Source organism: Pocillopora damicornis, chromosome 7, assembly GCF_964200805.1.
Source record: "Pocillopora damicornis chromosome 7, jaPocDami1.2, whole genome shotgun sequence".
Classification (NCBI taxonomy): Eukaryota; Metazoa; Cnidaria; class Anthozoa; order Scleractinia; family Pocilloporidae; genus Pocillopora; species Pocillopora damicornis.
The window spans coordinates 24,086,382-24,099,689 of NC_142676.1; the positions used below are offsets into that span (position 1 = coordinate 24,086,382).

The 13,308-nt window shown below is 38.6% G+C and overlaps 2 protein-coding genes across 4 annotated transcripts; both read left to right on the plus strand.

The window, feature by feature from the left end:
- The first annotated feature begins 2,400 nt into the window (after window positions 1-2,400).
- LOC113684933 (uncharacterized) lies at window positions 2,401-8,005 on the plus strand. Of its 3 annotated transcripts, none has more exons than XM_089212421.1 (7): window positions 2,401-2,515; window positions 2,959-3,450; window positions 3,631-3,711; window positions 4,205-4,433; window positions 5,026-5,247; window positions 5,792-6,346; window positions 6,784-8,005. In XM_089212421.1, exons 1-7 carry the CDS (start codon window positions 2,477-2,479, stop codon window positions 7,860-7,862), a joined length of 2,697 nt encoding a protein of 898 aa, XP_089068547.1. In that variant the 5' UTR covers window positions 2,401-2,476; the 3' UTR covers window positions 7,863-8,005. The 3 variants fall into 3 exon arrangements, with proteins under 3 accessions (XP_089068547.1, XP_089068548.1, XP_089068549.1); XM_089212422.1 differs by having other exon boundaries at window positions 2,959-3,441; XM_089212423.1 differs by having other exon boundaries at window positions 2,432-2,567.
- Window positions 8,006-9,518: 1,513 nt separating this feature from the next.
- On the plus strand, window positions 9,519-12,129 carry LOC113684918 (pyroglutamylated RF-amide peptide receptor). The gene is made up of 4 exons (XM_089213712.1): window positions 9,519-9,779; window positions 9,869-10,160; window positions 10,819-11,127; window positions 11,603-12,129. Exons 1-4 carry the CDS (start codon window positions 9,667-9,669, stop codon window positions 11,987-11,989), a joined length of 1,101 nt encoding a protein of 366 aa, XP_089069838.1. The 5' UTR covers window positions 9,519-9,666; the 3' UTR covers window positions 11,990-12,129.
- Window positions 12,130-13,308: the final 1,179 nt, after the last annotated feature.

The following is a 13,308-nucleotide window of genomic DNA, read 5'->3' on the forward strand; positions in this document are numbered from 1 at the left end:
GTTCGTTGTCTAATTCAACAGGTCTATTTCGTTTAAATTGGCTTAGTCGAAACTCGAAAACTGAGATCCGCTCGAGAAAAGATCAACGTTTCTGTTGGGCCTAAGTTTCTTACTGACGCTAACTTATCTGATCCAAACGTTAAAGTTAATACGTCCTAATATTGTTTGTATATAATGTTATCTACCAGCCTTAGCATAGCCTTGTTTGACTTCCTTTATCTCGAACTGTCAATTTCGACATTTTCATTTCAAAGATACGTCATTTCACTGCACATGCACCTGCTGAACAAAGAAGCTTTCTCGTTTACTCTGCTGACAGTTTGTGAATAACAAAAATAGTTAAAAATCTTGGTCCGTTAAAATATTCGGGAGAAATACATTTATGGTGCGTTTTTTGTGAGTTCTTCTCGAAAGAACTCTAGCGTCTTCATTGTCAATTGCTTCCCTCTCACATTTTTGGTCATCGCTTCCTCTGAGCTTTTCCTTCGTTCGGTTTTGAAATATTTTCTCTTCTGGTTGCCTTGGTAATATCTGATTACAGTTTATCTTAAGCGAAGGATACACTTTATTACTCACGGATTTTGTTGTCTGTTGCAATGAGCTATCGTGTTTTCTGCGGTGTTTTGGTAACAGCGGTGAAAGATTCCTTCTCTGCTTTCTTCCTTTCAAGCTAATTCCGGACGACGTGCGGACACCCAAACATTCGCTCTTAGAATCATTGTCAGCAGTTACTGTAAATTTATTTGCTCCCTCAATGCGCAGCTCTTTAAGTTTACTTGCAGATTTAAGCGCCAGATTTCTTCTTTGCAAAATGCTATTCTGGATAATAGAAGACACATCACTTCGCTGATCATTGCCAACCGCAATAGCTGTATACAAATCTTCCCGACGATCAGATTTTGAACGTATTCTCATTTCATTCTGACTTGGGGATTTCCTCGGCTCATTTTTGTATAAACGGAATAAAAATCCTCTTGGACTTGCGAGAGATAAGCTTCTCAGTAGCTCAACATTTTCTGTGTAGCTGTCCTTTTTCTCACTGTCACTGCCGCGGCCAATTCTATGGTGTAGTTTGGTGCCGATCCCACAAAGATTTCCTGAATTTACGTCGTGAAACATTGGAAACATACGAATATGATGTGCTGTGAAAGATCTTTTCACAGGCTTTCCAAACGGCACCGAGGTTCCTTGAATCATCACGAAAAGCAACCAAAACTTAGCTGAAAAATCTAGCCCCTTAAAACCGCGATCAAACTCTTTGTTCTAACTTGAGAAGATTATCCGAATTCAAAATAAATTACTTACTTAGTAACAAAAGCAAAACACAAAAGCCACGCGTCTAAAGACGAACGCAGCTAAATGATGAAACAACTTACAAAACAGATGCGCGTAGTTTTAAACAATTGACATTATAACGCAAATAACAGGTTCTTATGATTGGGTGAAATATTATCAGTATTAATAGAAAAAGAAATTACAACTGACAAAGTGACAAATGTTTATTCTTCTCTGGCGATAATTAGAAACGAATATACAAGTTTGTCACATGCCATGGGATTAGTGGAGTTTTCCTCGACAAGTCAGGGAAATGGCAATTACCAGAAGTAAAGCGATTTAATTAACTTTTTATGTAACTTCCGCAGGATTAATTAAAGATTCGATTCTCCCAATTTTCGCTTTCTCTTTGACCGGACTATCTCAGCGGGAAAACGCTATCACATGACTTCATAATATGCGTTAAATAAAGTTACAGGTTGAGTTAAATTGGTTGACACAGCCTTCAAGATCTTATGAATTAAGGGGGTAGGTTTCTAAAGAAACTGTGGTGCTGCGTCGGTGGGAGAGTATCGCAGGTAATTTAGTGTTAACAACTGAGTTGAAAACGTAAATTGGCCACCGTAAAGGGTAAAAAAGCTTTACCGTGGCCAATTTACGTTTTCAACTCAGTTGTTAACCCTAAATTAACTTCAAGATCTTAGCTTGATTTGAAAAATTTCACCAATTGCCAGATTGCCGTAAAAGATGATGGCAAAGGAAAAACATTTGAGAAAAAAGGTGACTCGCGACGAAATATATTCAATATTGATGACGTCACACCTCATGTTCTGATTGGTTGCATTTTTGCTTTCTTTTTCGTGAGTTTTTCAGGCAAGTACGAGCATGACTGAGGCGTTGAAAGTAAATCTATTTATTAAGACTTTTTGATGCTACCCAAATCAGTTTTTGAACTCTCTGCGATGATGAATTCAAAATCAATCTGCACTTATTCCTTTGACTACGTGGATTATATCGCGCGAGTCTGAAATATCTGTTTACACAGCTTTATAATCATATCCAACGGTATCACTGCATAATTACAAACATAACGTGGCTAGTTTTTGCTTTGTTGTACTCATTACCGACGAAATATATCTCAGTAGCGTAAACTAACCAATTATTTTGTGTCATCTTTCGACTCCCTGAGTAAACTGATTTGATGTTATCTCGGTGTCGCGAATCATTCTTCCTGGTTCAGGTGATGAGCTTTAATTTCTTCAAACTCTTTGGCAGGTCCTTCGCATAAACAGGTGATCATTTGTACTGCATAGATTTTGAATTAGGATTCCGCTGTAATATATAAAAAAAACCTTTAAAAGACCACACAAGAAGAGTAGTTCTGTCTCATACATTGTAGTAAACGGTCACAGTCTCTCTTATCACTTTCTTTGGATTTAATTCTCTTTATTAGTCATGACATACGAAGATACGAAGAAACCTGTGATGAAGAACATTCATAGACCTTCGGAAGCATACATGTTTTTATCAATTTTTAATTTATTTATCTAATAAATAGTTATCTATTTATTGAATTTACTCGTTCATTTAACTATTTTCGGGAGGACATAGGCGAAAAAAGAGCATATTTTTTATGGCAGTTAATTTTACCGATTTTTTTATATATTTACATTTCAATTTTAGGGTCAGCAAATTGTCAAATATACCATGAAGTGTTTCTCGCGATGCCTGGCCCATCTACAGAAGCGAAGCTCGATTATTTTGATCCCTGTGGCGATGTTGACGTTCATCAACCTTCTATGTGCATGGAAAGATATATATTGGCAAGACGAGGAGTTCAAAAATAACAAACAGCAAGTTTCTTTTCTAATGAAAACAAAGAGCTTAGATAACACGATTCTGATGAACAATCGGCAATTCTTCAAAGAGAGGTCTAAAAATGCGCGTTATTTTATCGTTAGGAGACGGAAAAGATTGAGAAAAAGAAGACAAAGACAAAAAGCGATTCATCACAAAATATCAAAGTCACAAACAATGAAATATTTTAAATCAGTGCATAACATGGTAGTATCGATGAAGCGAAATGGCTCCCGGGTTGGTAAAAAGAAGAAGGACTATTCCACGAAAGCCAATAAGTTATTGAGCCAACCGGAAGTGAAACCAAAGGTGAGCGAGGTGAGCATGGAGCTATCATTTGGAGTTCATATCAAAAGCAAAGGGCATCCATGACTCTCATGATGCATGCTCTTTAATACTCGTGCTGACCTGATTCTTGATGTTGTTCTCTAAGGACCGTTGAGTTGCTAGATAATTAGAGTTATCACCGCTAAAGTTAAGTTTTCTCGTATATTAAAGGCAAATGACCCGACAATACAGGCAGAACATGATCATGCGCACGCCGGTTTGTCTAAATTCACGCTGAAGGATTATGTTGAGGTAAGTCATTTTACTGCTGAGGACTCTATGATGGAAGGGACAGGAATGGTCACCCACTGCAAACAACAAAGACTGGCTTGGTTCCAGAATTATTTGACTCCCAAAAGAAAACAAAACGACCTTCGAGATGTCGATGGAAACAAATAGCCGGATGATGAAATAAACGTTGTGGTCTTGTCCTGAACTTCCTATGCAAGACCAAACTAGACAAGAATCCTTGCTCGTTCATCAGTTTCTGTCTGGGAACGCAAGTCGTAAGAGCTGATGATCGATACGCTAATTCTGGAGAATATCTGCATGATAGGAATGAATAGCTATAACTTGATAACTAAAGCATATACAGCCACTGCATGAGGAAGGTAAAGGTTCAGCCCGATTAAATTCGTTTGGCAGCTACTCACACTATTTCCAGCAGGTCTAATTCCATGAAATAGAGAGGTACTCCAATGAATTTTAACACATTATTTGTTTCATTTGTCTGTCTTACCATCAGTTGCACAATACAACAGCTGAAGTGAAAAACACAGAGGTTGATGTTCAAGTATTCCAATCCGAATTCGAAGCTGTAAAATCTTGCAGGCTCGTAGGAGAACAGTGTCAAGCAATCTCAAAACTAAACAACATCACAGCTATTTACTCTTTCCCAACAACCTCCAAGATTATCATTTCTTCCGATGGGAACTCCACTTTGTATGTGAAAGCTGCATTTATGAACAAGCTTGGTGAGTGTGGTGAATAGCATAGCTTGAGTACAAATGATCATTCATAGCTTGGGTTATCTATCGCTAAGGAGCTAGCATATATCCATGTCTCTCGTTCGCGACAAACGAAAATGTAACTATAATTGTGTTTGTTCACAACGCTAAAAATATCGTTAAGATGTTATGCAACTGCCACAAAAATGCCAATAACTCAGTTACATGTGACATCTGCAACTGCGTCAAAATACGGTGCGCAACCCAAATTGACAGGAAAAAATAACCAGTTGCAGTTTCACTTCTGTGACATACAACGGAAGTGTGTAACACATGCTGATGGGTTTTTCTTTCATATCTTCGTATCTTCTCAAAATTCCATCAGTTTACGAAACGATGCAACAGGACCAAACAGCTGTTCCATGAAGGCTAAAAAAGATTACGAGTCATATAAAAATCATGGTCTGACGCAAAAAACACTTTTTGATCGCTGTTTAGTCTTTGTAGGACTTATAGCTCATCAAGAAATAGTGATTCGACCCGCTTTTCTTTTCCCTCGCATCCTGCGAGGGAAATGCCTTATGATAGCATTTAAAGGATTATTTCTCGTAATATGCAGAATTCTCTACGAGTGGATTGTCGTGCGGTCTGGGTCACTCTGAGATGCAGTCGTTCAATTCAACAGAGGAACAAGGCTGCAGAATTCCAGATATTAACCCTTTTGACAAGAATGCTATGTCTTATTTCATTACAATGGCGCCCATGACTTGTGAGCTTAAAGCAACGTTGTTTACTAGATACCTGGATGGGTATTTGAAGGTTGTCAACAGTCACGATAGAGGTAATGATAATGATCGGAAGTTTTTGGTTTTTTCCTGATCATCGTAACCTAAAAATATAATAGCTGTAATCTCGATCAGACAAATTGTGTAGAAAGAATTCGCCCAAAGATCCCATTATGACCTTAGTCCTTCAAATTGGGTCTCAGCACTCATTTTCTCTTTCAGAGTTGGATATGACATGAATATAAGCTTAAGTAATGTCGAGTTGTTACATTGCATTGGGAAGGGGAGGACAAGGAGACTCGAAAACCACACTTTCATTTTCAAATAAGAATCGAATGTAACCAAGGTAACGCAAGAATCGTCTCATTCTATTTATCGATTGGTCTTTAACTGTGCCACAAACCTTTCAAGTAGACAAATCAGATTAAAAGTAAAGTCAGTTAAATTAATAGCCTTATTTATTGCCTTATTTGGCGCATGATGCTTTTCCTTTTCCTGATTTCATAGTTACTGTGATTACTCTAAGATTACTTAACCAAGATTCGATCGAAATGCGGACTATTTCTTAAAAATAACGTTGCTGACATTTTTGATTTACAGGAGCACCTTTGAGGAGTATTTCAGTTCAAACTATCCACAGAAAAAACGCCTCTGATTCGGGGTTCACTTTGGGAGAACCGACTCTTTTAAAGTACAAAGGCCCAACTTTGAAACTAGAACACGACTTTCTACAAATCAATGCCGAGTTCTCCAACGGAATGATTCAAAAGGATTTTCATGCACAAGTAATCCCGAAACGAGAGGTCTTGCAACGAAATGCCCTACAGGAAACTGGTTTACCTTTCAATGTCATAATCCTAGCATTAGATCAGACATCACAGGCCACTTTCCAACGTCTCTTACCAGATTCGTTCAAGTTTCTTCGTGATGAGCTCCAGTCCTTTATATTTGAGGGATTTTCTCTTGTGGGAGAGGCGACCACACCCCAAATCACAGCGCTATTTACTGGCAAGACTGTGGAGGAGAACTGTAAATTGCATGAAGCACGGATTGGATTTGACGGCGCCAAGACTTTAGACGGGTGGCCATTTATTTTCAACACCTTTAAGGAGCATGGATATGCTACGATGTTTAGCGAAGATGCACCATCAATTGGTGAGGCATATTTGTATCTTTTCACAATTTTTTGTGATTGGATTTTGTTTTTCACATGAAAAGGTTGCGGCGTGAAGATATTGCTCACTTCCGATCCATTTATAAATTAAGGCGATTGGTAGAGTGATTCAAAAATGTCTGCCTGGAATGAATAACCAAGGATTAATCGATTTCCTTGAAAAGTCAAAAGTGTTCCTGGTTCCTGTTGAGGTAAACAGAGGATTTAAGAGGGATTTGATCAAGTTACCTTAAAATCTTAAAAATCACTCTCGAACTGCCGGAACGAACAAAACCCAATCTACATTAATCGGGCTTGTCCGGCCCTCCCACGCAGTCATGAAGTACATTGCATTTTCCAGCGCTCGACACTTTGTGTAACATAGAAGTAACCCTTCCTCTTATCAATATATTCCAATATATTACATTCTGCCTTTCAGCAACTTTCAATATGAGACTCAAAGGTTTCAACAAACAACCCGCAGATCACTACGCGCGTCCCTTTTGGTCAGCGGTACCGCACAACTCTGACAGTGGACTTCATCCATTCTGTATCAATGCACAACCGCAGCACGTTATTCAGCTTGAATATCTGAAAAGCCTTTTCAGAGCTTATCCCCAGAAGCTTAAGTTTGGATTCACCTTCGTGAGCAGTTTATGCCATCATGAATCGATCATGCCACTTGGATCAGCCGCTAAAGACTTTGTTACATTTTTCCAGGCCATACGTGAATCTGGATTTTTGAATAACACGATTTTTGTTGTCATGGGAGACCACGGGGCGAGAACGGGGGAGTTCCGATCCACAATTCAGGGGAAACTGGAGGAGCGTTTGCCACTTCTATCCATTACACTTCCTTCTAAATTCCGTTTAAAGTATCCAGAACTTGTGCAGAATCTCAAGCTCAATACAAAAGTTATTACTTCTCCTCTAGATCTACACGCAACCTTTATGCACGTGTTAAAATACCCTGCCGACCCATCAAATTCTGAGCTTACCCGAGGGACAAGCCTCTTTTCAGCGATCCCTCGAAATCGAACATGTCAAGATGCTTTGATTCCCGAGTACTTTTGCCCTTGTGTCCGGTGGTTGCCTATAAATACCAGTCATGCGCACGTTCGCATAAGTGCAATGCGCGCCGCTGACTACATAAATAATTTGCTTGTGGAAGTTGGTCATCTTTGCGAGAAACTATCAGTGGATGACATAATAAGCGCATGGCAGGAAATGTCCAGCATTAAAGTACAAACTTTTAATGGCATTGAGAACGGGATGGGTTTAGGATTTGGTAAAGCAAATTTTGAATCTACATCGACACCCAGTGAGTGCACCTACCAACTTAGATTTCGAACAAAGCCGGGCAATGGAGAATTTGAGGCATCGGTTAAAATTATTGAGGGGAAATTTATCGTGAACGGGCACATCAGCCGTATTAATATCTATGGTTCCCAACCCAACTGCATCAAGGCTTCATATCCGCATCTTAGAAAATATTGTTACTGCAGCCACCAAGGCTGAGGACTTGTCTCCCTGCATTTGATGATTGTAACTTGCATTTCACAAGCTGCTCACTCTGTATATGTTTTAATAGATAGCACACGAGATGCATAGCGCCGAGAAATCCATTGTTTTTCAGAATCATTGAAGAGACTGTTTAGCGTAAAAATGCACTTTGAACTGATGCTACATGTGTTTCTTGATGCTTATTTCCGCAGTTACTTTACCGATCCAGACGCTACTGCTGCTTTACCGATCAAACACGGAATTTCGAAAAAATGAATCTCAAAGAAAATAAACAGATAATTATGAAAAATATGGTGACGCGCAACTCAACACTCAATAAAATAAGTAAAAAAGTCAGTTACTCTAGCCCTTGTTTATTTAAATGAACATCACAATGTACTTGGTACCAATTGAACGATATTCCTTTGGCACAGAAAGATGTACGGAAATTTTTAAAGTAGAATAAAAATGAGAGGCCAAGTTTCATTTATCTAAGTTAGCCGAGGTTAATTAAGACTAAGAAATCACTCCAATAAAAGGAAGCTTACCACCGATCTATTCAGTGTAAGCTGTTATTTTGATGTAATGCATGCATTCATTTTCCAAAGTTATTTAAAGGGATTTAATGGATTTCGGAAATCGTACGTTTAATGCATATGTTTGATTGAAAATTGACTATTATCTCACAATAGAGTAACTTAGTATTGATATTGTTATTACTGTTAACTCCCTCTATATTTGGATGGAACACCTGCAAGGAGTAGTTTGTGAAGTACTAGAAAAAAAGCCCCTTAACTCAATGTTCATTACACATTCAGTAGCAAATTGCTCTTCTAAGTAAGTACCTGCTTTGATATATTTTCTCTATGACGCTGAAAGATTTCTGGATTAATGTATCATTAACCTCTGGTAAGGAAGTTTCATTCTTTATTGTTGGTTACATAACATCATTTTCTGCTGCTTTACCATTGCCAGAAAAGTCGAATTGATAAACACACTTGAAAAGTGATACTTAGAATTGAGTTGTCTGAGTATTCGTGTTCTAAGAAATATGGGAGGGATTTAAATCATCTCATAGAATAAACCCTTTTCGAATTTACAAGCTATTTTATATATAGTTACAATCAAACCTTTCCGAAGATTATTCTTGAAGTTTTCTCCGACTTGAAACATTTAAATTTCGGTTCAGTTTTGCACACTTGTACGGTTTCAGTTTACGAAACTGTATTGCATGTGAGTCAAAGATTACAGTAGATGCGAATTCAGGTTCCGTTTTCTTCTCGTACAACACCGATCGAAAATTTTCAAAATTGGTCACCTTTCGCGTAAAATTTCGTTACCTTTGATCCCGAACTTGGTTCAGTTTTGTGAATTTTGTACGATTGTATGACAACTGTAACAGGTATGTAAATGATTCTAAGATCTTAGCAGATGTGAATTCAATCATTCCTCCTTCGATCATCCTTCTTCCTTATCCTGCTTCGCTTATCCTTCCTAATTTTTATTCCTGCTTCATACTTCATCTTCCATCCATCTTTCATCTCATAATGATCCTGCACTGTTTATCATTCCTCCGTCTTTCTTCTTCCTCCATTCTCCATCCGTCATCGATCGATCATACTTCATGATAATCGTTCCTCCATTGCTCGTCTTTCATCTTTGATCCAGCATTATTAATCCTTCCCCATTTTCCTCCTACTTCATGCACCATACTTTTTAAGCTGTTTTTTTTTTATCACTTTATACTTGAAATCAGTTTTGACACCTCTTCCTTATACTTTTGCACAGATCTTTGCACATTTGAACTTGACGCTAAGCTATGGTCGAAGCAGGGAGTATTGTGCTTTGGTCTGCACTCCTAGTACTAATCGTCGTTAATATTATGGGAAATTCTCTTGTCTGCTGGATTATAAGGAAAAATCGAGAAATGAGGTATAGTCATGTCATGTTTGCACAGAGTTGTCTTCTCTGTTCTGGCCTAATGTTCCTTTTCTAATATTATGGCTATATCAATCCCACAGGACCCATCTAAATTACTTAATCGTTAACCTAGCAGTAGCGGACATGATGTACGCGATTTTTATGGCACCAGTGTTCTTTGTCAAGTTTGCTGGTGTGCATCCGGATGGGATAGTTGGCTTAGTTCTATGCAAACTTGTGACAGGAGGAAATTTGTCATGGTTCGGAGCTGCTTCCTCGGTTGTCACACTGGTCGCCATCGCCGTTGAACGACACAACGCTGTGTTGTATCCCTTCAGCAACAGAGGAGCACTGAACACGTTTAAATTGAAGGTATGGGATTACATGTTTCGAAATTTAAGATAATTAAGGATGGAAGTGTTAGACATCCTTTTTAGCAGACTATACCAGGCCTTTTTTTGTCTTTCGTGGATTTCAGGAAGATTAAATTTCTAGTGTTTGCCTTATCTACGAAGATCGGTCAAGCAACTTATGACCTTTTGTTGAATTTTCTCGTTTATCGATGAGAAACACGATTATTTGTTCTGTTGTGATACTGAAAATGACATCAATTTAGCATTGCTGAAAAACTTGATAAACTTGCTGTAATTTGCAGTATAATGTCGTGCGTTTTTAAGACAAACTATTTCCTATAGAGAATAGGGAACCACTTCCCACGCAATGGACACTATACACATTGTATGAAGTCTTCTGTGTTGTTACATAAGCTTTTGGAGCCCTCAAACATTAACATACGACTTCAAGGATATAGGTTAATATATGAGACACTCTGGAGTATTTTGTTTTTGACTGCAATTTACCCAGGCTCTATGAGAGCAGTTTGAGGTTCAATATTGTGGTAGAGGGTATAATAGAGAACAAAGTATACATAAAATTCTACTGTTTTGCATTTCGAATCGTGCCAATGATAAAGGCTTTTCTTTTGAGCTAAACGCTATCATTCGAAATGCGACACTCGCTGAAAAGGCTCAGGTAACGAAATTAATGGTAGAGAAGATATTATGATACAACTTCACGAGGTGACTATGGTGTACATATTTGCAAACAGGTGATCATTGCCAGTTCTTGGATTTTCTCGACCTTTTTCAACATCCCATCGTTCCTGGCAGTCCGCCTTAATGAGACTGCAAACGAATGCGCAGAGCATTTCCCAAGAGAGTGGATGGCAAAAGCCATGACCTGGTTGTGGTTTCTTTTGACGGCTCTTTCCACTGCGTTGATGGCTTCTCTGTACTCTAGAGTTGTGTATAACCTATGGATCAAGGGCAATGAAAAAGATCAGCTTACCCAGCAGCAAATGGTAACAGTAAAATAAATGATATATTGACCTGCGGATGATATACAAGTAGAGAAACGATCTTCGCAGATAGCTGCAATTAGAGCAATTAATTGCAAGAAAAAATTCAGGCTTCGACGGAATTCGAACCCGCGTGCCTTCCAGATGTTAGTTTGGTGTATTTCCCAACTGAACAATAAGGCCAAATGATGGGACCGAGGCAAATGTAAGTAGGTTATGTAATTGCAACAATTGCAGTCTGAAAAACTTTGCTTCTGTTGTCAGCCAAAATGATAGGAGCGAGACTCTAAGGGTATTTAGCATTATGACATGTATAGCTTCCAGAAATGAAGCAGATCTCAGCCTGAATTATCCGCTTTCTTCTTGCCTTTTCCTTTCTTCTCTTGTTTGGATCGACACAAAGTGGAGGGCGATATGAGTTTGACATGTGCATTGATCCATGTTATCAATGAAACCCAAATCCATGCTTTATTGACAGATTGTGATGAGGGTGAGAAAGCGGGTCACTTCGATGGTGGTTACTATCAGTGCTCTATTTAGCACATGTTGGTGCGCATCTGGTGCCATTTACATTGTGTCATACACTACCTATGCATCCATCGACTATAACACCGACTATTTGCCAATTTCTTACATAACCGTCATGTTCAACTCCGCCGTCAACCCGTTTACTTACGCTCTGTTAAACAGACGATTCAGGAGGAAAATAAAGATGAAGTTTTTTTTCTGGATGTTTCTCTTCATCCACGGTCAAACCCAACGCCGGCAGAGAGTCATGCAGCACCGAGACCACGACAACACATTTTGGAGCCTTGAGTCACTTCGTGGTTGTCAAACATGCTGCCGTTGGCGACCAAACCGATGACACGAGGCTGAACTAACTGGGGATCGAGATTGATCCAACAGAGTTCAGAATCAGGGCAGTCAAACGTCACGCATACGCAGATGGGTAAATTTTGGCCAGCCACACACCCATACTGCAAAAATCTCAGAGGGAAACGAAAATTTGCAGAGAAAAGTAAAACTTTCATAGAAATCTGCAAATGGAAACGAAAGCAAAGTGAGAAAAACTAGAGATTTTTTAACACAAACATCGTCGCATTGTGGGCGTATTGTTTAGCCTTAGTTGTTATGGGCTTTTAAAACACTTTGACTTATCAGCTTGTGTGGCTCTATATAACTCTTGTTAGATGACAAAGTTCTGAAAGCCCCAAAGCCAATCTCGTTCTCTGAGGTCTTGCATACGGCAAACGTTTCCTGCTCGTGTGGGATTAGGGGATAGTGTGACCTTTAAGAACGAGATTTCCTAAAAGTAAGGTGTCGTACTACCACATAAGCGTTTTAATCAGTCAGCACATGCGCAGACGTTTGACCGTTTTGTGTCAGGGACATTAATCTAAGTATGTTCTTTATTTTTGTTACATGAATCCAATTTTAATGTTGGTCGGTCTAATAAAACTGAAGTTATTTGATCAAATGTAATTTAGTCATTTTAATGAAATAGATTTTTTGCTTGGCTAAAAGCCTTTAAATAAAGTAAAATGAAGTAGTTCCTTTTCCAAAATATGACCGCGGTGCAAGGGGCAAGAGGGAAGGGGGAGCTGATGCTGAGGGCGTGTAAAAATATCCAGAAGAATACTAAATTACAGACACTTGATGCCGTTTCCATTGTTTAGATGCTGATAAACACGTGCTATCTTATCTGTGTAACCACTTTAGCTATAATGAATTTGTTTTCCTTCACTGCACTGATATTAGCGAGAAATAAACCAAAAATCCAACAAATTGGGCTTAAATTTCTAAGTCAACCTGTTGTGATGTAAGATTAAAAAAGAAACTTTCGAAAATTTTAATAAATAGTCGCCACTTACATCAGTTCGTCTTGCCTTTATGCTAAATTCGCGTCTATTTTGCCGCTGAGAGGTGAAACCCTTGCAATTCTTAAAGAGAAGCGTGTTAAACACTTTTCCGAGAAAGTAGGACATAGCAGCTTTGAACAAAGCATCATGAAAATATTAGTCTCCCTATTTTCTCTCTGCTCGTGAGTTTTCAAATCCTACCACGATTTATTTCACGGCCCATTGCTTTATCGATTAATTGCCTTACTGTCTGTCTTCCACATTTTTTCTTCCTTTTGACGGTCATATTGGCGAATGCAAATTTTTTTTTGACTTAAGAATTAGA